This window comes from Entelurus aequoreus, linkage group LG01, assembly GCF_033978785.1.
Source record: "Entelurus aequoreus isolate RoL-2023_Sb linkage group LG01, RoL_Eaeq_v1.1, whole genome shotgun sequence".
NCBI lineage: Eukaryota > Metazoa > Chordata > Actinopteri > Syngnathiformes > Syngnathidae > Entelurus > Entelurus aequoreus.
The window spans coordinates 16,402,040-16,426,044 of record NC_084731.1 but is presented as its reverse complement, the minus strand read 5'-3'; the positions used below and the strand labels follow the sequence as shown (position 1 = coordinate 16,426,044).

At 39.4% G+C, this 24,005-nt stretch overlaps 1 protein-coding gene across 1 annotated transcript in view; it reads left to right on the top strand.

Moving 5' to 3' along the window:
* adamts9 (ADAM metallopeptidase with thrombospondin type 1 motif, 9) overlaps nucleotides 1–24,005 on the top strand; it is a 121,434-nt gene that overhangs the window by 47,463 nt on the left and 49,966 nt on the right. Inside the window, exons 9-12 of the mRNA XM_062044652.1 lie at nucleotides 3,082–3,228; nucleotides 7,215–7,356; nucleotides 17,101–17,205; nucleotides 20,719–20,864. Of these exons, the coding sequence (XP_061900636.1) occupies nucleotides 3,082–3,228; nucleotides 7,215–7,356; nucleotides 17,101–17,205; nucleotides 20,719–20,864 (540 nt within the window). The remainder of the gene's footprint in view (nucleotides 1–3,081; nucleotides 3,229–7,214; nucleotides 7,357–17,100; nucleotides 17,206–20,718; nucleotides 20,865–24,005) is intronic.

The window sequence follows — 24,005 nt, the reverse complement described above, 5'->3', positions numbered from 1 at the left end:
GTCCAGTACGGACCAGGACTATTGTTTCGTCACTCTGCGAGGGCTTTCACAACGCGTATGTAGCGCTTGGCTTCACTGTGACTACCGTGAAAGACGGATTTCATTCATTTTCATTTTCTTTTATTTAACCAGGTAAGAACTCATTGAGATTAAAATCTCTTTTGCAAGAGTGACCTGGCCGAGAGGGCAGCAAAAACAGGCTTAATTAATACCTGAAAACAACCTCAAAAAACAGGAGCAGTCACACACTATAGTTAAAGGCCTACTGAAATGACATTTTTTTATTTAAACGGGGATAGCAGATCCATTCTATGTGTCATACTTGATCATTTTGCGGTATTGCCATATTTTTACTGAAAGGATTTAGTAGAGAACATCGACGATAAAGTTCGCAACTTTTGGTCGCTGATAAAAAAAGCCTTGCCTGTACCGGAAGTAGCGTGACGTCGCAGGTTGAAAGGTTCCTCGCATTTCCCCATTGTTTACACCAGCAGCGAGAGCGATTCGGACCGAGAAAGCGACGGTTACCCCATTAATTTGAGCAAGGATGAAAGATTCGTGGATGAGGAACATGAGAGTGAAGGACTAGAGTGCAGTGCAGGACGTATCTTTTTTCGCTCTGACCGTAACTTAGGTACAAGGGCTCATTGGATTCCACACTTTCTCCTTTTCCTATTGTGGATCACGGATTTGTATTTTAAACCACCTCGGATACTATATCCTCTTGAAAATGAGAGTCGAGAACGCGAAATGGACATTCACAGTGACTTTTATCTCCATGACAATACATCGGCGAAACACTTTAGCTACGGAGTTAACGTGATAGCATCGGGCAGATAGAAACAAAAGAAATAAACCCCTGACTGGAAGGATAGACAGAAAATCAACAATACTATTAAACCATGGACATGTAACTACACGGTTAATGCTTTCCAGCCTGGCGAAGCTTAACAATGCTGTTGTTAACGACGCCATTGAAGCTAACTTAGCTACGGGACCTCACAGAGCTATGCTAAAAACATTAGCTATCCACCTACGCCAGCCAGCCCTCATCTGCTCATCAACACCCGTGCTCACCTGCGTTCCAGCGATCGACGGAGCGACGAAGGACTTCACCCGATCCTCGATGCGGTCGGCGGCTAACGTCGGATAGCGTGTCTGCTATCCAAGTCAAAGTCCTCCTGGTTGTGTTGCTGCAGCCAGCTGCTAATACACCGATCCCACCTACAGCTTTCTTCTTTGCAGTCTTCATTGTTCATTAAACAAATTGCAAAAGATTCACCAACACAGATGTCCAGAATACTGTGGAATTTTGAGATGAAAACCGAGCTTTTTGTATTGGATACAATGTGTCCGAATACTTCCGTTTCAACGATTGACGTCACGCGCAAACGTCATCATACATAGACGTTTTCAACCGGAAGTTTAGCGGGAAATTTAAAATTGCACTTTATAAGTTAACCCGGCCGTATTGGCATGTGTTGCAATGTTAAGATTTCATCATTGATATATAAACTATCAGACTGCGTGGTCGGTAGTAGTGGCTTTCAGTAGGCCTTTAAAAGTGACATATTTTACGGCGCACCGGATTATAAGGCGCACTGGCGATGAGCGGGCCTATTCAGGTCTATTTTCATACAAAAAGAGCTCCGGATTATAAGGTGCATTAAAGTGGTCATATTATGATTTTTTTCTAAATTTAAAACACTTCCTTGTGGTCTACATAACATGTAATGGTGGTTCTTTGGTCAAAATGTTGCATAGATTGTGTCCCGTGAAAAACCGTCCGGATGAAACTAATAACTAAAGTTCCGTGGGTGAATTATGTAAACCCACTACACCGGTAGTTGTCAGGTTCAAACACCGATGACATCTATTAAACAGACAAGAAGCAAGGAATTAAACAGAAACAGGATTCAATTTAGCTCAATGAGGAGAAACGTCTGGGCTGCAGCTCCGTACAGTCTTCCACCACACTCTGGCAAGAGAATTTTACGCCACCTCTTTTATTTGGACTTTCCCTGATTACATAGCCACAGCTGTTTCTAAAGGGACTGGGGTCGTAAACAGCTATTGCCTTCGGTCACAAAACAGTTCAACAAAAAGATGCCTGGAGCTTGGGCAGGTCCTGCTTTCTCTCTGGTTTGTAGATCTCGGGTCAAGATAAGATCTTCCTGTGGATCACAATAGATCAAAGAAACTGAACCCCTCCTGTCTCCTCCCATCGTACACAGTGGAGTTTTACAAGGCTTTTGCTTGGTAGGATCAAAGACAGCTTTTGTCCTCTCGCCGGGAACTCGCTGCAACACAATGTTTTGTGATAACTTAGATATAATTATTGTGACAGTAGTTTTTAGCGCTTCCATAGCAAGTCTACTGACAGATATAAGTTAGAACTTTACGCTACTTTATATTAGAAATGGCAACAGCGGAGGATGAATGTCCCATAACAAGAAGGTAGAGAAAAAGAAGAAGCTTATCGACTACAGCGTCGGCACGGAGTACAAAGGCGGACGTCCGCAAATTTTCAGGACTTATGCAGATCCCAAATACACATCAGCAGGTACCTGAAGGTAAGAAAAGTTGGTTTTGCATAATCCCGCCCACTGTGCTTTGTTCCTCGTCTGAGCTGCTGTGACGTAGATGAACTCGTATAACACTCAAAAGCGCAGATTTTAACCATTTTCAAGACTTACGGTCATTTAAAAACAGCACTGCACGTCATAATGGCGGCCACAGTTTTGATGTTAAAGGTCTAAAAAAATGATGCAGAACGTCTGGTGAGCCGGATTGAAAATCTTTAATGGGCCGCATGTGGCCCGCGGGCCGTATTTTGCCCAGGTCTGGATTAGACGCACCTTTGTATAGGTTGGGGTTCAAAGCTTGGGGGAAAAAGTAGCAACTCATAGTGCAGAAAACACAGTACTTTTTTGGTTCTGACGTTCACCAATTTCAACCAACTCTTCTCTACACTTTCAAGTGTTGTCCGTTTTTGTCATTTTTGAATTGCACGCCCCACAGGTCACAGGTCGAAAGGTAAGACGAAGGCAATTGACAAAGGCTCTGTGTTCTCTCTGCAAGGTTCAACATGCCTCATGATGACAGCAACAAATGCAAGGAGGACGGCGTTAAGATCCAGCAGCACGTGATGGCTCCCACGCTGAACTACAACACCAACCCTTGGATGTGGTCCAAGTGTAGCAGGAAGTACATCACAGAGTTCCTTGAGTATGTCACAATCGTTTTTTTCCTTACAATTGTTCCAGAAATACACACGGCTTAGATGGCTTTCTTTCTGATTTGGATAAATTGCTCCGACAACTGCAGTAAATCAGATCATATGTGGCACGTTAGGTGGAAAGTGGTGTGAAGATGCTGATAGAATGGTCAGTGGGGGTGCAACCAAACTTGGGTGTTGACCATGGGTCCTCACAGTGGCGGGCTGTGGGTTTCCCACCTAGGCCTTCAGTGATGTTCCACTTCAATGATTACCTTTCAAAATACTATCATTCATGTCCCTACAGTGATTAATTGATTGATTGAAACTTTTATTAGTAGATTGCAGAGTACAGTACATATTCCATACAATTGACCACTAAATGGTAACACCCGAATACGTTTTTCCACTTGTTTAAGTCGGGGTCCACAGTAATCAATTCATGGTACAAATATATACTATCAGCATAATACAGTCATCACACAAGTTAATCATCAGAGTATATACATTGAATTATTTACATTATTTACAATCCGGGATGTGGGATGTGGAGGGGGTTTAGGTTTGGTTGCTATCAGCATACTTCAGTCATCAACAATTATATCATCTGAGAAATGGACATTGTAACAGTGTAGGACTGACTTGGTAGGATATGTACAGCGAGCGGTGAACATAGTGAGCTCAGAAAGCAAAAGAACAAGTATATACATTTGATTATTTACATTTGATTATTTACAATCTGGGGAGGTGAGAAGTGGTGGGGAGAGGGTGTTAGTCTAGGGTTGACGTTGCCTTGAGGTGTTCTTTTAGTGCGGTTTTGAAGGAGGATAGAGATGCCCTTTCTTTTACACCTGTTGGGAGTGCATTCCATATTGATGTGGCATAGCTTGGTTGGTAGAGCGGCCGTGCCAGCAACTTGAGGGTTGCAGGTTCGATCCCCACTTCCGCCATCCTAGTCACTGCCGTTGTGTCCTTGGGCAAGACACTTTACCCACCTGCTCTCAGTGCCACCCACACTGGTTTAAATGTAACTTAGATATTGGGTTTCACTATGTAAAGCGCTTTGAGTCACTAGAGAAAAGCGTTATATAAAATATAATTGATTGATTGATTGATAGAAAGAGAATGAGTTAAGACCTTTGTTAGATCGGAATCTGGGTTTAACGTGGTTAGTGGAGCTTCCCCTGGTGTTGTGGTTATGGCGGTCATTTACATTATGGAAGTAGTTTGACACGTTCTTCGGTATCAGGGAGGTGTAGCGGATTTTATAGACTAGGCTCAGTGCAAGTTGTTTTACTCTGTCCTCCACCCTGAGCTAGCCCACTTTGGAGAAGTGGGTAGGAGTGAGGTGTGATCTGGGGTGGAGGTCTAGAAGTAACTTGACTAGCTTGTTCTGGGATGTTTGGCGTCTAGATTTGAGGGTTTTGGAGGTGCTGGGGTACCAGGAGGTGCATGACCACAGCTGGAGAAATACTACACAAATACACACTAGCGCACAACTGCGCATCGAATCACCTCAAAATTGTACAAAAACGGGCTATTTTTCGGCGCATTTAAAAATTAATCAACCTGCACTGTGCAATCTACTAATACAAGTTTCAATCAATCAATCAATCAAAGCATCAGCAAATTAAAACATATCTTAAGTGGTAGTGTCGAAATTTAAGTAATTGTAAAAAACGTATTACACGTGAAAAAATGAAGATATACAGTAGAATATTTGAACTCACAATTTGTAGCACCCATCCGATGCCGTTTACGCCAGTGGTACCGCTCATAGTTGGTTGACTCGAGTGGAAGTGGCGGGCAAACCATTTCACCGCCCGGGGCAGCTTAGCTAGCTTCTGGGGTCGGCCGAGCTCGTCTTACAAGATCTACACTATATTGCCAAAAGTATTTGGCCACCCATCCAAATGATGAGAATCAGGTGTCCTAATCACTTGGCCCGGTGTATAAAATCAAGCACTTAGGCATGGAAATGTGAAAGAATGGGCCGCTCTCAGTGATTTCCAGTGTGGAACTGTCATAGGATGCCACCTGTGCAACAAATCCAGACGTGAAATTTCCTCGCTCCTAAATATTCCAAAGTCAACTTTATTATAAGAAAAGTGAAGAGTTTGGGAACAACAGCAAGTCAGCCACCAAGTGGTAGGCCACGTAAACTGACAGAGAGGGGTCAGCGGATGCTGAAGCGCATAGTGCAAAGACTTTCTGCAAAGTCAGTTGCTTCAGAGCGCCAAACTTCATGTGACCTTCCAATTAGCAGAGAGCTTCATGGAAATGGTTTCCATGGCCGAGCAGCTTCATCTAAGCCATACATCACCAAGTCCAATGCAAAGCGTGGGATGCAGTGGTGTAAAGCACGATGCCACTGGACTCTAGAGCAGTGGATACACCTTCCCTGGACTGATGAATCACGCTTTTCCATCTGGCAATCTGATGGACCAGTCTGGGTTTGGAGGTCGCCAGGAGAACGCTACATTTCAGACTGCATTGTGCCGAGTGTGACATTTGGTGGAGGAGGAATTATGGTGTGGGGTTGGTTTTTCAGGAGTTGGGCTTTGCCCCTTAGTTCCAGTGATAGGAACTTTGAATGCTCCAGGATACCAAAACATTTTGGACAATTCCATGGGATGGCACTTCAAGTTCATATGTGAGTCAAGGCAGGTGGCCAAATACTTTCTGCAACATAGTGTATATTCTCTTTAAATATCCTTCTTGAAAATGGCCGTGCAAATATATATACACTACCGTTCAAAAGTTTGGGGTCACCCAAACAATTTTGTGGAATAGCCTTCATTTCTAAGAACAAGAAAAGACTGTCGAGTTTCAGATGAAAGTTCTTTTTTTCTGGCCATTTTGAGCGTTTAATTGACCCCATAAATGTGATGCTCCAGAAACTCAATCTGCTCAAAGGAAGGTCAGTTTTGTAGCTTCTGTAACGAGCTAAACTGTTTTCAGATGCGTGAACATGATTGCACAAGGGTTTTCTAATCATCAATTAGCCTTCTGAGCCAATGAGCAAACACATTGTACCATTAGAACACTGGAGTGATAGTTGCTGGAAATGGGCCTCTATACACCTATGTAGATATTGCACCAAAAACCAGACATTTGCAGCTAGAATAGTCATTTACCACATTAGCAATGTATAGAGTGTATTTCTTTAAAGTTAAGACTTGTTTAAAGTTATCTTCATTGAAAAGTACAGTGCTTTTCCTTCAAAAATAAAGACATTTCAACGTGACCCCAAACTTTTGAACGGTAGTGTATATATCTGCCATTTACTCAACACTTTGCTCTCCTTCTTTGTGGGTTTAAAAAGTGAGTACCGCTGATTTCTCCGCTGGCCGGGTATGGCTCTGGCGCCGCTTCCTGCTTTCGTAAATCACATCTCGTGATTGGATACTCACTTGGGAGTGACAAGTGAGTATCTAATTACAGTCACGTTTAACGTAAGGCTACCTAGATGGGCTACAGTCAACAACTCGTGATCTGATTGGCTATCGCATATGTCTATAAACTGTACACTGCACAGTTAATTCAGATTGGATAAAATCTCTAACGTAAAAAACAAGAAACACTGGAGCCTAATATGACGAGAAGAGAATAGGATGAATACTTTTATATATTTATGAAAAGTAACTTAAAAATAAAATTGCCTTTTATTATTTTATGATCATGATTAATGTTAGGCCAGCAGAGAAGGCCCTGACGGCCCACCACCGGGTCCTCAAGACGGTTGCACCCCCCCTCCCTTTCTTTTAGGAAAAAGTAAACAAGATAGTATCTGGCAGTTGTCCAAATGTTCCCTAAAAACTCCCAGCAAGGCAAAAGATTTTCCTCCTTTAAGTTCACTCGCTGATGGTCAATGGGTTTTCTGTGCAAAGAAGTAACCCCTGAATACATCTGTACTGAATGTTCTTTCTTGTCTGTTTGTGTCTTTTTGTTTTCATTTTTTTTTTCTTTAAGTCATTTTATTTTCATTTCTTAATAGCACAGGCTATGGCGAGTGCTTGCTCGACGAGCCCGTTTCTGGGCCGTACGGTCTCTCGCAGCAGCTGCCTGGACGGATATACGACGTCAATAAACAGTGTGAACTGATATTCGGGCCGGGGACACAGGTGTGCCCGTACATGGTAAGTGTTATGATGCTTGGCTGCATTGCATATCTGCTACTTGTTAGGTCATTTTCTGTACAATCGCAGCACTGTGAGGCTGCACTACTTATCTACTGCTCACTAAGGGAAATATGAACGCGTGGAAATATATTTTAAGTTTACTATAACCTGAAAATTTGTTGTAATGTTGTGTTTAGTTTTGGGTTGTTTTCCCCATCTTTTTGGATTATGTCCTGTTTTGCGCTCTTATTTTGTTCCTATTTCCTGTTTGGTTTGTGTTGTCCTTAGGGATGATGTTTGATAAGAAATTATCGAGTTCGAGCCTATTATCGAATCCTCTTATCGAACCGATTCCTTATCGATTCTATTATCGAGTCCAGATAGGTTGTTGTATATGGAAAAAAACACAATATTTGGTTTAACAAATCACTTCACATTCTCTACTGCTCGCTACCATAGTATTACCATATCTGAGTTATTGTGCAGAAGTGTGGGGAAATTACAAATGTGCGCTACATTCGTTAACCGTGTTACAAAAAAGATTAATTAGACTGATACATAATGTTGGATATAGAGAACATACAAACACTTTATTTATTGAGTCAAAAATATTAAAGTTTGTGTCATGTCTGTTCATGTTTTTGTTTTTTGGACTCTTTTTAGTTCCTGGTTGCACTTCCTTGTTTGTTCGTTTCCATAGCAACTCATTAGTTTTCACCTGTCTTGTCACGCACCTGCTTCACGTTTTGAGTCACGCACCTGTTTTCACTGATCATGTCACTATTTAAATCTGTCTGTTTCTGTTGTTCGTCCTGGCGACCTCGCACTTTTTCATCCCTCTACTTCATGTCATGTTCACAGTTCTTTGCCAAGTAAGTTTTTGTTTATTAATGCCACAGTTTGTGTTTTTGTTTTATTGTTCATAGTTTCTGCCTTTGTGCAAGTTTTGTGTTTATACCCAAGTTTTGTATTTCCGCCTTTGTGCGCGCCTTTTGTTTGCTTTCCTTTTTTTGTAGTTTATTAGTGTTAAAATAAATAATGTATTTAAATTCACGCCTTGCCCGCGCCAATTTTCCGTTTCCTTCTGGAAAAAACAAAACCCGAGAACCAAGTCCGGACAGTTCGATGATTTGGTAAAATTGCAAACAGCTAAAATGATGTGGAATTAAATGATGGAATGGATTAAGTAAAGAAGTTAAACATTGTACTGATATGATCCACTTTAAGAGGGGGCGGCGTGGCGAAGTTGGTAGAGTGGCTGTGCCAGCAATCGGAGTGTTGCTGGTTACTGGGGTTCAATTCCCACCTTCTACCTTCCTAGTCACGTCCGTTGTGTCCTTGGGCAAGACACTTCACCCTTTGCCTCTGATGGCTGCTGGTTAGCGCCTTGCATGGCAGCTCCCGCCATCAGTGTGTGAATGTGTGTGTGAATGGGTAAATGTGGAAATACTGTCAAAGCGCTTTGAGTACCTTGAAGGTAGAAAAGCGCTATACAAGTACAACCCATTTATCATTATCATTTAAGAGGTTGTTCAAATGAATAGTGCTTACAAAGTACAAAGAAATACTTTCAACCTTATTGAAAATAAGATATTCTTCATCTCAGTATGTTAATAATGACTAGGGATGTCCGATAATGGCTTTTTGCCGATATCCGATATGCCGATATTGTCCAACTCTTTAATTACCGATATCGATATCAACCGATATATACAGTCGTGGAATTAACACATTATTATGCCTAATTTGGACAACCAGGTATGGTGAAGATAAGGTACTTTTTAAAAAAAATGAATCAAATAAAATAAGATAAATAAATTAAAAACATTTTCTTGAATAAAAAAGAAAGTAAAACAATATAAAAACAGTTACATAGAAACTAGTAATTAATGAAAATTTGTAAAATTAACTGTTAAAGGTTAGTATTATTAGTGGACCAGCAGCACGCACAATCATGTGTGCTTACGGACTGTATCCCTTGCAGACTGTATTGATATATATTGATATATAATGTAGGAACCAAAATAATAACAGAAAGAAACAACCCTTTTGTGTGAATGGGGGGGGTTTGGGTTGGTGCACTAATTGTAAGTGTATCTTGTGTTTTTTATGTGGATTTAATAAAAAAATAAATAAAAATAAAATAAAAAACCGATACTGATAATAAAAAAAACGATACCGATAATTTCCGATATTACATTTTAACGCATTTATCGGCCGATAATATCGGCAGACCGATATTATCGGACATCTCTAATAATGACTGAATTAATTAATTACATATTACAAAACTGTTGTATATACTAATTCACAGATATTTTATTATAAAAAGGTCAGTAAATGATGTATATATTTGTAAACGCTATGAAGTGGGAAAGGGGTAGGATTAAATAAGCTTTACTTCTTCCTACTCCTGTAAAGTGAAATGATATGAAACTGTGATGTGTTATGATGTGGTCGGATCATATTTTGTTTAGTTATGTTCTGTTAGTTTTGGACTTCCTTAGTTGTTTTGTGCACTTCGGGGGTTTGTTTTAGTCACCATGGTTACTTATGATTTTCACCTGCCTTGTACGCGCACCTGTTGCTCATCAGAGACTCTAATTAAGCCTGCCTTTTCCGCTCACTCGTCGTGGCTTCATTGTTTGCATTTGCAACAGTTACGTTGGCATTCTGGTTTTCGAGCTCATGATTCCTGTGCTAGGTTACCTAAGCTTCTAGTATTCCTGTGCTAAGTTATCTTAGCTTCTAGTATTCCTGTGCTAAGTTACCTTAGCTTCTAGTATTCCTGTGCTAAGTTACCTTAGCTTCTAGTATTCCTGTGCTAAGTAGGTTTTTGCTTTAGCTTCTCGTGCGAACGGCCCGCTTTCCTTTTGTTTCGTTCCTGTCTGTTGTAATGTGTATGATTTATGAGAAATAAATCATCTCCTACCTGCACGCTTTCGTCCGGAGCCGTCAGTTTTGCGTCCCGGGAACTAACCGCAACACGCTGCACCCCACCGTGACAAATGACTGAGCTACTTGACGTCATTTCTTGTGATGTCACACGGGGCATTCCTTGTCGGGACGGGATTCGTTCCAAGTGATTCGAATAAAGAACCAACTCTTTTTCTTTACTATAGTGGTCTCGATAACGGGTACCGGTTCTCAAAAAGGAATTCGAGTCCAAGGACTCGGTTCTTTTCTTATCGAACAACCGGGAAAACCGGTTTCGAGCATCATCCCTAGTTGTCCTGCAATAGCTTTACTCCTGCTTCTAAACACCCTTCTCATGACCTGCAGGTGATTAGCAAATATGTGTTTCACTTAGGGTTGTATGGTATACCGGTACTAGTATAGTATCGCGGCACTAATGAATCAAAAACGCAGAAGAGCATGTTCGGCAGCGCACAATCACGGAGCACTTACAAGCAGACACAGTGTGTAGACAGAAGAGGGAGAATGGACGCATTTTGGTTTAAAAAGTAAAGATAAAGGTTAAGCTACGATATTTTTTGGAGTATAAATTGCACTGGAGTATAAGTCGCATTTTTGGGGGAAATGTATTTGAAAAAAACCCAACACCAAGAATAGATATTTGAAAGGCAATTTAAAATAAATAAAGAATAGTGAACAACAGGCTGAATAAGTGTACGTTATATGAGCAGTGTTTCCCATAAACTGCCAAGATACCTGTGGCGGTGGGGGCGTGGCTATGAGCGTGGTCACCATGACATCATCGAATAATTTGCATAATTTACTACAATGATATGATTTTCTCTAAAAAGGCTCAAAAAATGTTTACTTACTAATTAATAATAACAGTTTTGTTTTAAACGTCCATCCATCCATCCATCCATCCATCCATTTTACAATATAATTACAACACTTTATGTACATATTTATATACAGATTTGAACAATAAGTTATTCACTGAAATATATTTATTAATTGTGGTTCTTACAAAAAATATATCTTATAAAATATAAAAGCTAAAATGTCTCTTAAAGCTCTGTCCCTTTAATTAGTGCATACTAAATAATTTAACTTTAGCCTACTACTACAACCATATTATTTACCAGCAACATAAAGTGAAACAGAAGCAGAGGTGTCCTGCCACAGTCAGTAACAAATAAACAGAAAACAGTAGTGGTCAAATACAAATAAGGCAACAAGAGAATTATCCTACACTTCTCTTTTGTAAAGTAAATCTGAACAGCCTATATGGGCATCTACATCAACTATATGATTTGCCTGAGAAGCTGGACAGGACAAAAAAAAAATATTTTTTTAAATTTATTTTATTTTTAATTTTTTAATTTGTGGCGGACGTAATTATTTTGTGGCGGGCCGCCACAAATAAATGAATGTGTGGGAAACACTGATGAGGCATAAATAACCAACTGAGAACGTGCCTGGTATGTTAACGTAACATATTATGGTAAGAGTCATTCAAATAACTATAACATATAGAACATGCTATACGTTTACCAAACAATCTGTCACTCCTAATCGCTAAATCTAATGAAATCTTATACGTCTAGTCTCTTACGTGAATGAGATAAATAATATTATTTGATGGTAATGTGTTAATAATTTCACACATAAATCGCTCCTGAGTATAAGCCGCACCCCCGGCCAAACTATGAAACAAACTGCGACTTATAGTCCGAAAAATACGGTATAACACTGAAACGCCCACAGGAAGAGGTGCTTTAAAACATGGCTAGCTAGTTAGCGGCTAACGTCCATCCGCAATCGGCAATGTTTTAGCTTCTTCTAATCCTAATCCTTCACTAATCCTCGCCTCGATGGCGACCAATGAAGTAAATTTCTTACAAGTATCATCCCTGCAGGACGAGGAATAGCTAAACATGCTTCACTACACACCGTAGGAGGATACGATAGCTCACCGGCGTCACAATGTAAACAAATTCCATGATCTACACCTGACATCCACTGTAATGATACCAAGTACAAGAGCGTATCTAGTCGATATCACTATGAATTAGTGTTGCCCCGATACCGATATTTTGGTACCGGTACCAAAATTATTTCCATACTTTTCAGTACTTTTCTGAATAAAGGGGACCACAAAAAAAATGCATTATTGGCTTTATTTTAACAAAAAATCTTAGGGTACATTAAACATATGTTTATTATTGCAATTTAGTCTTTAAATAAAAGAGTGAACATACTAGACAACTTTTCTTTTAGTAGTAAGTAAACAAACAAAGGCTCCTAATTAGTCAATATGCAGTAACATGTTGTGTCATTTATCTACCTATTATTTTGTCTACATTATGACGGACAAACTGTAAAAATGGATTATTAATCCACTTGTTCATTTACTGTTAATATCGGCTTACTTTCTCTTTTAACATGTTCTATCTACACTTCTGTTAAAATGTAATAATCACTTATTCTTCTGTTGTTTGATACTTTACATTAGTTTTGGATGATACCACAAATTTAGGTATCGATCTAAAACCAAGTAGTTACAGGATCATACATTGGTCATAATTTAAGTTCTCATGTGTCCAGGGACGTATTTCCTGAGTTTATAAACATAATATACATTTAAAAATATATATACAAAAAACGAAAAAAGATTTTGTGATGCTAAAAATATCGACTAGATACGCTCCTGTACTTGGTATCATTACAGTGGATGTCAGGTGTAGATCCACCCATGGCATTTGTTTACATTGTGACGCCGGTGAGCTACGGTGTGTAGTGAAACATGTTTAGCTATTCCTCGTCCTGCAGTGATAATGGTACTTGTAAGAAACTTACTTTATTTGTCGCCATGGAGGTGAAGATTATTGATTTAGAAGTAGCTAAAACACTGCCGACAGCGGAAGAATGTTCATTGCTAGCTAGCTAGCCATGTCTTAAAGCACCTCTTCCTGAGGGTGTTTCACTGTTATAGCTTCACCTTTATCGTCAGGTTTTAGGCCAAAATGCGTTAGTTCTCGATTTTCTGTCTACATACTGTCTGCTTGTAAGTACTCCGTGATTGTGCGCTGCCGAACATGCTCCTCTGCTCGTAAAACCAGCAATGTCACGACGTGACGACGACGCGCCGTCATGCCAGTTAAAAACAGTGGGGTGAGGTGGGACGGGGCGGTACTTTTTAGAGGCGGTATAGTACCGAATATGATTCATTAGTATCGCGGTACTATACTAGTACCGGTATACCCTACAACCCTACTATAGGGTAATGCCAAACCCCTCAAAAATTGGTAAAGATGCATGCCATTTTTTAGGGCACCAGCAGCAAAGGCTGCAAAGGCCTTATTGGAATGCTAAATGACACAATATGTTACTGCATACATCAGCAGACTAATTAGGAGTCTTTGTTTGTTTACTTACTACTAAAAGACAAGTTGTCTATTATGTTCACTATTTTATTTAAGGACAAAATTGCAAAAATAAACATATGTTTAATTTACCGTAAGATTATTTGTTAAAATAAAGTCAATAATGCCATTTTTTGTGGTCCCCTTTATTTAGAAAAGTATCGAAATACAACCCTACCCTATAGTGAATCCAAATAGTGTGCCGGTAAATCAAAAATATTCAACTTACAAGATATTTTGGACGTGCTTACGAAGATAGTTTTTTGTTCTTATGACAAATACATAAAGCTGTGTGTGAAAATGCACGCTTTGATGAGTTTGGTGTGGGAGAACTTAACACCCATACCCCAAGGATCACCCCTCCCTATATGCAGATCACGCGCTGTGTGTAGGGCCCCGCCATCCGTGGGGGCCATGTTTTGTGTGAAGAAGCAGATGTGAAAGGTCAATTCACGAATGGCAGGAGCCACAGGATGCTTCATAGGAAATTTTATTCATGTCCGCTTCCTGTTCCGTCACTGTTTAGAATATAACTATACCATTGGCTTTCCCGTGGCACATTAATTAGTGCTTGTCTTGTAAGAGAGTGGTAGTTAGTTCCAATCCCAGAGAAGTGTCAGGAAGGTTTATAAACATATGTTTTAATTACGTTAAATCATTTAGTACGAAAAAATATGTATTTCTTTCCCATGAATTGGTTTTAGTCCAAAACATGCATCCAGTTAAATTCAAATTTGATTAAAAAAGTATCAAAATAGTTTTACATTAACAAAACTGTTATTTTTTTATATAATAGGTGGGTTGGGGAGTGGGGGGACTCCAAATAAAATTATACTTAAGGCCCCAATTTAACTCTGACCTCGATACCATCAAAGCCCTTTTGGCTGGACTACAACAAAGATTGTCATCCAGATGTCTGGATGTACACACAAATAGACTAGCTACAGTCGTCCCTCACCATATCGAGCTTCAAATATTGCAGCTTCACCACATCACTGATGTTTTTTTATTTAATATTTTTTTAAAGGATATTATACAATTTTTTGGGTCGTAAATTAAACATTTTCAAGCAGAAGCATGGCTAAATAAACTAAAAATATCAATACTACAGTAGTATTGGCCAATAGATGAGACCAAACCAATAACAACGCGCTGTTCAGTATCGTAGCCACTGATTGGCTCAACCTCAGGCAGCATTACTATATTGGAATACAATAGTTAAAATGGACTAAATGGTGTTATTTCATGTCTAGAGGGCTCTTATAATGTCTAAAAAATGTATTTAGAAGGTCTTAAACAGTAATTTTTTTGGCTCAAACCATACAAATATTTGATTTATTATTAATGTTTCCAATTTTGTGGAAATGTTTTTATCACGGTCATATCCGGGAACAATTAACAGCGATAAACGAGGCAGAAACATGGCTAAATGAACTAAAAATATCAATACTACAGTAGTATTGGCCAATAGATTACACCAAACCAATAACACACTGTTCAGTATAGTGGCCACTGATTGGCTCAGCCTCAGGAAGCATTAATATATTGGAATACAATAGTGAAAATGGACTAAATGGTGTTATTTCATGTCTAGAGGGCTCTCATAATGTCTAAAAAATGTATTTAGAAGGTCGTAAACAGTTTGTTTTTTTTGCTCAAACCATACAAATATTTGATTTATTATTAATGTTTCCAATTTTGTGGAAATGTATTTATCACGGTCATATCTGGAAACAATTAACAGCGATAAACGAGGCAGAAACATGGCTAAATGAACTAAAAATATCAATACTACAGTAGTATTGGCCAATAGATGAGACCAAACCAATAACAACACACTGTTCAGTATAGTGGCCACTGATTGGCTCAGCCTCAGGCAGCATTACTATATTGGAATACAATAGTGAAAATGGACTAAATGGTGTTATTTCATGTCTAGAGGGCTCTCATAATGTCTAAAATTTTTGTGGCGAACCATCAGATCAAGTTTTGGTGCCATGTCACGCCCACACCTTATGGCGGAGGAAACATTTCTTTACAATTTATCATCGGCTATCTGTCTCGTATCTTATTTTAATTGCGGTTCATTTGGGCAAAGTTCCTCTGAGGAGCTCGTTAAAGTACGACCCCTGGTTTTGGCCTAACAATGCCCGACGAAAACCAAGATAGCAGACTTCCTGTTTGTTTACAAATATGGGTTTTGGAGACTTTTACGTTTAGCTGGACTACAACAAAGATTGTCATCCAGCTGTCTGGATGTACACACAAATAGACTAGCTGCAGTCGTCCCTTGCCATATCGAGCTTCAAATATTGCAGCTTCACCACATCACTGCTAATTTTGTATTTTATATTTTTTGAAAGGATATTATACAATTTTTTCGGTCGTAAATTAAGCATTTTAAGCAGAAGTATGGCTAAATAAACTAAAAATATCTATCCTACGGTAGTATTGGCCAATAGATGAGACCAAACCAATAACAACGCACTGTTCAGTATCGTGGCCACTGATTATTTCATGTCGAGAGGGCTAAAAATTGTATTTAGAAGGTCGTAAACAGGTTTTTTTTTTATGCTCAAACTATAAAAATTTCCAACTTTGTGGAAATTCATATACAGTATCTCGTTCATGTCCGGAAACAATTAACAGTGATAAACGAGGCAGAAACATGTCTAAATTAACTAAAAATATCAATACTACAGTAGTATTGGCCAATAGATGAGACCAAACCAATAACGGCGCACTGTTCAGTATCGTGGCCAATGATTGGCTCAGCCTCATTCAGCATTACTATATTGGAATACAATAGTGAAAATGTGACTAAATGGTGTTATTTCATGTCTAGAGAGCTAAAAATTTTAATTAGAAGGTCGTAAACAGGTTTTTTTTTTATGCTAAAACTATAAAAATGTCCAACTTTGTGAAAATTCATATACAGTATCTTGGTCATGTCCGGAAACAATTAACAGCGATAAACGAGACAGAAACATGGCTAAATGAACTAAAAATATCAATACTACAGTAGTATTGGCCAATAGAGGAGACCAAACCAATAACAACGCGCTGTTCAGTATCGCGGCCACTGATTGGCTCAGCCTCAGGCAGCATTACTATATTGGAATACAATAGTGAAAATGTTACCACAATTGTATTTCGAAGGTCGTAAACAGGTTTTTTATGCTCAAACTATAAAAATATTTGATTTATTATCATGTTTCCAACTTCGTGGAAATTAATTTATCTCGGTCATGTCCGGAAACAACTAACAGCGATAAACGAGGGACAACTGTACAGGTATATCATGTTCCGATTCTGTAGGTGCAAGGTCCAGCTGTCCCAGTATTTTTGTTCAAAGATCTTTAGCAGAGAAGATGGCGTGCACTCTTGACAAAATGGTAATGTCGTGTGTGTTTGCTGATAGACTCAGTGTCGGAGGCTGTGGTGTACCAGCCCAGAGGGTGCCCAGCGGGGTTGCAGGACACAACACATGCCGTGGGCCGACGGCACTGACTGCTCTCCTGGGAAGGTAAGGCTCACGTACAAATAGAAAACATCAGTAAGGTGAAAAGTCGAGCAAAAATAATTTTTTGTATAGGGTAAATAATGACTGAGTTAATACATATATCACATGATCTCAAGGAATTAGATGATCACAGTTGTAAACACACCCTTATTGACGCACTGGGGGCAGTTGGATGCCTTGAATGCAGGACGTATAGGCTGAAGTTTGGATCCCCTCACCTGTATTTTATGTGTTGTTAGACCTAGGAATGGAAGGCCATATCCTGCACTACCATTAGAATGGGATTTATTTTGGTGCTTGATCATGATAACAATGTGATGATGTTGAATTCTTGAGCAGAATTGTTAGACACCAGTTACCGTTTCCTTCATCCTTTAGTACAGCGAAGACATTAAAAAGTGGTACCTCGGTTTTCGTAAGCTCCACTTATTGCATGATTTGGTGTTCGTACACGCTCTCGGCTGTTTTACAGCCAATTAGTGTGCGTAAAAAAATAGTCTGTTTATTCCGCGTAATCGAGTGAACAAACAAAGAATACATTGAGTTATTTCTATTGAGTACAACTGCAAAATAATCCACTATGGGGCCAACAGAAGTCTTCAATTAAAGGCCTACTGAAATGAGATTTTCTTATTTAAACGGGGATAGCAGATCCATTCTATGTGTCATACTTGATAATTTCGCGATATTGCCATATTTTTGCTGAAAGGATTTAGTAGAGAACATCGACGATAAAGCCTTGCCTGTACCGGAAGTAGCGCGACGTCACAGGTTGTGGAGCTCTTCACATCTGCACATTGTTTACAATCATGGCCACAAGCAGCGAGAGCGATTCAGACCGAGAAAGCGACGATTTCCCCATTAATTTGAGCGAGGATGAAAGATTCGTGGATGAGGAAAGTGAGAGTGAAGGACTAGAGGGCAGTGGAAGCGATTCAGATAGGGAAGATGCTGTGAGAGGCGGGTGGGACCTGATATTCAGCTGGGAATGACTAAAACAGTAAATAAACACAAGACATATATATACTCTATTAGCCACAACACAACCAGGCTTATATTTAATATGCCACAAATTAATCCCACATAACAAACACCTCCCCCCTCCCGTCCATATAACCCGCCAATACAAATCAAACACCTGCACAACACCCTCAATCCCACAGCCCAAAGTACCGTTCACCTCCCCAAAGTTCATACAGCACATATATTTCCCCAAAGTTACGTACGTGACATGCACATAGCGGCACGCACGTACGGGCAAGCGATCAAATGTTTGGAAGCCGCAGCTGCGTACTCACGGTAGCGCGTATCCAACTCAAAGTCCTCCTGGTAAGAGTCTCTGTTGTCCCATCTCCACAAGCATGCATATCCAACTCAAAGTCCTCCTGGTAAGAGTCTCTGTTGTCCCAGGCCAATGGTAAAGCTTGTCCCAGGCCAATGGTAAAGCTTGACTGTCATCGTTCGGGAATGTAAACAATGAAACACCGGCTACGTGATTGTGTTGCTGCAGCCAGCCGCTAATACACCGCTTCCCACCTACAGCTTTCTTCTTTGCTATCTCCATTGTTCATTAAACAAATTGCAAAAGATTCACCAACACAGATGTCCAGAATACTGTGGAATTTTGCGATGAAAACAGACGACTTAATAGCTGGCCACAATGCTGTCCCAAAATGTCCGCTACAATCCGTGTCGTCACGCGCAAACGTCATCATACCGAGACGTTTTCAGCAGGATATTTCGCGGGAAATTTAAAATTGCACTTTAGTAATCTAACCCGGCCGTATTGGCATATGTTGCAATGTTAAGATTTCATCATTGATATATAAACTATCAGACTGCGTGGTCGGTAGTAGTGGGTTTCAGTAGGCCTTTAAGGTAAAAGTGATGTTAAATGTTCATTTATCAATTTTATTAGGCATTTACAGTACAGTGGTACCTCAACTTACAAATATTTTGAGATACAAGCGGACTGTATGCTTTAAATTGCAAGCATAATTTGAGTTACGAGCATCTTCCGCAGCTGGTTGTAATGGTGCATAGCCCTCAGCTCGAGATCGACACAATCCTTCCCCTTTAACCACCGAAACTGAGAACGGGAGGAAAAACAAACCATTGAAAACATGTCCTGCCGTGTAGCAGACTCAGTTTTAGTTTCTCCTTTTCTACTGACTACAAACTGGACGATTGAGCATTAGCCTCTATGCAGACATACTTACCAGTTTCAACTCCGGTCCATCACTCAAAAGACAACCGTGTGCAACATAAACATAGTTCCTTTTGTTACACGACGGAGAAGCAACTGGACGGAGACCTCGCATTAGTCCGGTCCCCAAGGAAATGTAAGTAAGTAAGTGTATTTTATTTATAACAACTTTTTTACAGATAAAAATCATGAAGCGCTGTACAAAACATAGGGGAATTAAAACAACAATTACATTAAAACAGGGGCAACATCATAAAAAGGATTTTAAAAAAGGTTAAAAAGTCAATTAAGTAAACGTTTTTCTGAAAAGCAAAGTCTTTAAATGATTTTTAAAAGAGTCAACACACTATTAACTAGATCCACTTGACCTCTATTGCACTGGTCGCCCCACATCTGCGGTCCCCTCCAAGATTTCTCATTGTATTCCATTTCGTTGAGTTTTTTCTTGCCCTGATGTGGGATCTGAGCCGAGAATGTCGTTGTGGCTTGTGCAGCCCTTTGAGACACTCGTGATTTAGGGCTATATAAATAAACTTTGATTGATTGAAACTTTGAACACAGTCATGTTTACAGAGGGACTGGTTTGTGAAAGTATTTCCAGAGTCTGGGGTCTACAGCCTGGAATGCTAGGTCTCCCCAGGTGTTAAAATACATTTTGGGGATCTTTTGTTGAGCCTGAAGACCAAGGCTACGCCCTGAAGTGTTGGGGCCAAACAGATCAGCGATATTCTGAGGGGATCCACCATGCAACACAGGGATAGTTAGGACTAAAATCTTAAACTCAATGCGAAAATTGTCAGTCATAGAACCAATTGAGCTCCTAAGATGAGGTACCACATTGTTTTCTGCATGTCTAATTGTTTATATGAAATGTGTTTTATGTTAACATTTTTGGATTTTCTGACATATTCGTTCGACCTTTTGGAACAAACAACTGGCAAAAACCAAGGTACCACGGTATGAGGCTGCCAGCACACACATGCTCAGGCTTATTTGTGCTGATCAGACAAAATACTTGAGCCATGTTTGTCTAATTGAGTGTGATTATCCGGCTGTAATGAGCTGAGCGATTCATTGAATATGTGTTTGACAATCCTTGTCTTCTATTCACACGGATGAAATATTTCACCGTATAATTTCTCCCAGATTAGCATCAAAGCCCGACACAGCAGATAGATGTGTAGCCATTTCTGTTATTTCATGAGCTGTCTTGTCGTCTCGCTCCTTCAACTTTTCTTCCTTCCCTCTTTTGTTATTCTTCTGCTTCCTGGTGCCAAATATCTTGTTTTTTCCTTCCTCTCCAAATGCAGCACTGCAAACACGGCCAGTGCATAGCCAAAGAGCACGACGCCACACCTGTGGAGGGGGCATGGGGAGTTTGGAGTCCTTTCGGCACCTGTTCTCGGACGTGCGGCGGGGGCATCAAGATGGCAGTGCGCGAATGCAACCGACCCGTGTGAGCACTCGTCTTTGCAGTCACGCATGCCTGCTGAACCATGTCTCCATTTTAAATGCCAAAGTCAATGTTCCGTACATCAATCCTCCTTAAGGGAATTCTTTCCATAGCTAATGTTCACCAATGCTTTATCTGGTGGCCTATTTCAAAATGTTGTTTCCCGGTAAATACACTAATCACATCAAGTGCATTTCTGTTTTTAATAGACAAGCAGAGAGTCCTGAGAATACCCTTATCTATCCTTAGAATTTGCTGGCTCTAGTAACTCCGCTATGGAAGTTGTTCATCAGTTTCCATTTAAGTTTAATAATAATCCACACATTGTCTCGGATTTATCAACATTTCATTGGTAAAATCTGGTTTTAAACCTATCAAATGTGTCAAAATGCATTTCTGTTTTTAATAAGTAGTAGTAAGACAAGCAGGGATTCCTGAGAACACCCTTATTACTCCTTAGAATTTACTGGCTCTAGTAACTCCGCTATGGAAGTCGTTCATCAGTTTCCATTTAAATTGAATGATAATCCACACATTGTCTTGGATTCATCAACATTTCATTGGTAAAATCTGGTTTTAAACCTGTCAAATGTGTCAAAATGCATTTCTGCTTTGAGTAAGTAGTAGTAAGACAAGCAGGGATTCCTGAGAACACCCTTATTACTCCTTAGAATTTACTGGCTCTAGTAACTCCGCTATGGAAGTTGTTCATCAGTTTCCATTTAAGTTTAATAATAATCCACACATTGTCTCGGATTCATCAACATTTCATTGGTCAAATCTGGTTTTAGACCTGTCAAATCATACAGTATCTGATTTGAACAAAATGTGTCAAAATGCATTTCTGTTTTTAATAAGTAGTAGTAAGACAAGCAGGGATTCCTGAGAACACCCTTATTACTCCTTAGAATGTACTGGCTCTAGTAACTCCGCTATGGAATTGATTGATTGATTGATTGATTGATTGAGACTTTTATTAGTAGGTTGCACAGTGAAGTACATATTCCGTACAATTGACCACTAAATGGTAACACCCGAATAAGTTTTTCAACTTGTTTAAGTCGGGGTCCACTTAAATTGATTCATGATAGGAAGTTGTTCATCAGTTTCCATTTAAGTTTAATGATAATCCACACATTGTCTCGGATTTATCAACATTTCATTGGTAAAATCTGGTTTTAAACCTGTCAAATGTGTCAAAATGCATTTCTGTTTTTAATAAGTAGTAGTAAGACAAGCAGGGATTCCTGAGAACACCCTTATTACTCCTTAGAATTTACTGGCTCTAGTAACTCCGCTATGGAAGTTGTTCATCAGTTTCCATTTAAGTTTAATAATCCACACATTGTCTTGGATTCATCAACATTTCATTGGTAAAATCTGGTCTTAAACCTGTCAAATCATACAGTATCTGAATTGAACAAAATGTGTCAAAATGCATTTCTGTTTTTAATAAGTAGTAGTAAGACAAGCAGGGATTCCTGAAAACACCCTTATTACTCCTTAGACTTTACTGGCTTTAGTAACTCCGCTATGGAAGTTGTTCATCAGTTTCCATTTAAATTTAATGATAATCCAACACATTGTCTCGGATTTATCAACATTTCATTGGTAAAATGTGGTTTTAAACCTGTCAAATGTGTCAAAATGCGTTTCTGTTTCGAGTAAGTAGTAGTAAGACAAGTAGGGATTCCTGAGAACACCCTTATTACTCCTTAGAATTTACTGACTCTAGTAACTCCTCTATGGAAGTTGTTCATCAGTTTCCATTTAAGTTTAATAATCCACACATTGGGCTCTGTACCGAGGATGTCGTTGTGGCTTGTACAGCCCTTTGAGACACTTGTGATTTAGGGCTATATAAATAAACATTGATTGATTGATTGATTGATTGTCTTGGATTCATCAACATTTCATTGGTAAAATCTGGTCTTAAACCTGTCAAATCATACAGTATCTGATTTGAACAAAATGTGTCAAAATGCATTTCTGTTTTTAATAAGTAGTAGTAAGACAAGCAGGGATTCCTGAGAACACCCTTATTACTCCTTAGACTTTACTGGCTTTAGTAACTCCGCTATGGAAGTTGTTCATCAGTTTCCATTTAAATTTAATGATAATCCAACACATTGTCTCGGATTTATCAACATTTCATTGGTAAAATCTGGTTTTAAACCTGTCAAATGTGTCAAAATGCGTTTCTGTTTCGAGTAAGTAGTAGTAAGACAAGCAGCGATTCCTGAGAACACCCTTATTACTCCTCAGAATTTACTGGCTCTAGTAACTCCGCTATGGAAGTCGTTCATAAGTTTCCATTTAAATTTAATGATAATCCACACATTGTCTTGGATTTATCAACATTTCATTGGTAAAATCTGGTTTTAAACCTGTCAAATGTGTCAAAATGCGTTTCTGCTTTGAGTAAGTAGTAGTAAGACAAGCAGGGATTCCTGAGAACACCCTTATTACTCCTTAGAATTTACTGGCTCTAGTAACTCCGCTATGGAAGTTGTTCATCAGTTTCCATTTAAGTTTAATGATAATCCACACATTGTCTTGGATTTATCAACATTTCATTGGTAAAATCTGGTCTTAAACCTGTCAAATTAGTCAAAATGCGTTTTTGTTTTGAGTAAGTAGTAGTAAGACAAGCAGGGATTCCTGAGAACACCCTTATTACTCCTTAGAATGTACTGGCTCTAGTAATTCCGCTATGGAAGTTGTTCATCAGTTTCCATTTAAGTTTAATGATAATCCACACATTGTCTCGGATTTATCAACATTTCATTGGTAATATGTGGTCTTAAACCTGTGAAATCATACAGTATCTGATTTGAATAAAATGTATCAAAATGCATTGCTCTTTTTAATAAGTAGTAGTAAAACAAGCAGGGATTCCTGAGAACACCCTTATTACTCCTTATACTTTACTGGCTCTTGTAACTCCGCTATGGAAGTTGTTCATCAGTTTCCATTTAAATTTAAAGATAATCCACACATTGTCTCGTAATGTCAACATCCATCCATCCATCCATTTTCTACCGCTTATTCCCTTCGGGGTCGCGGGGGGGCGCTGGAGCCTATCTCAGCTACAATCGGGCGGAAGGCGGGGTACACCCTGGACAAGTCGCCACCTTCATCGCA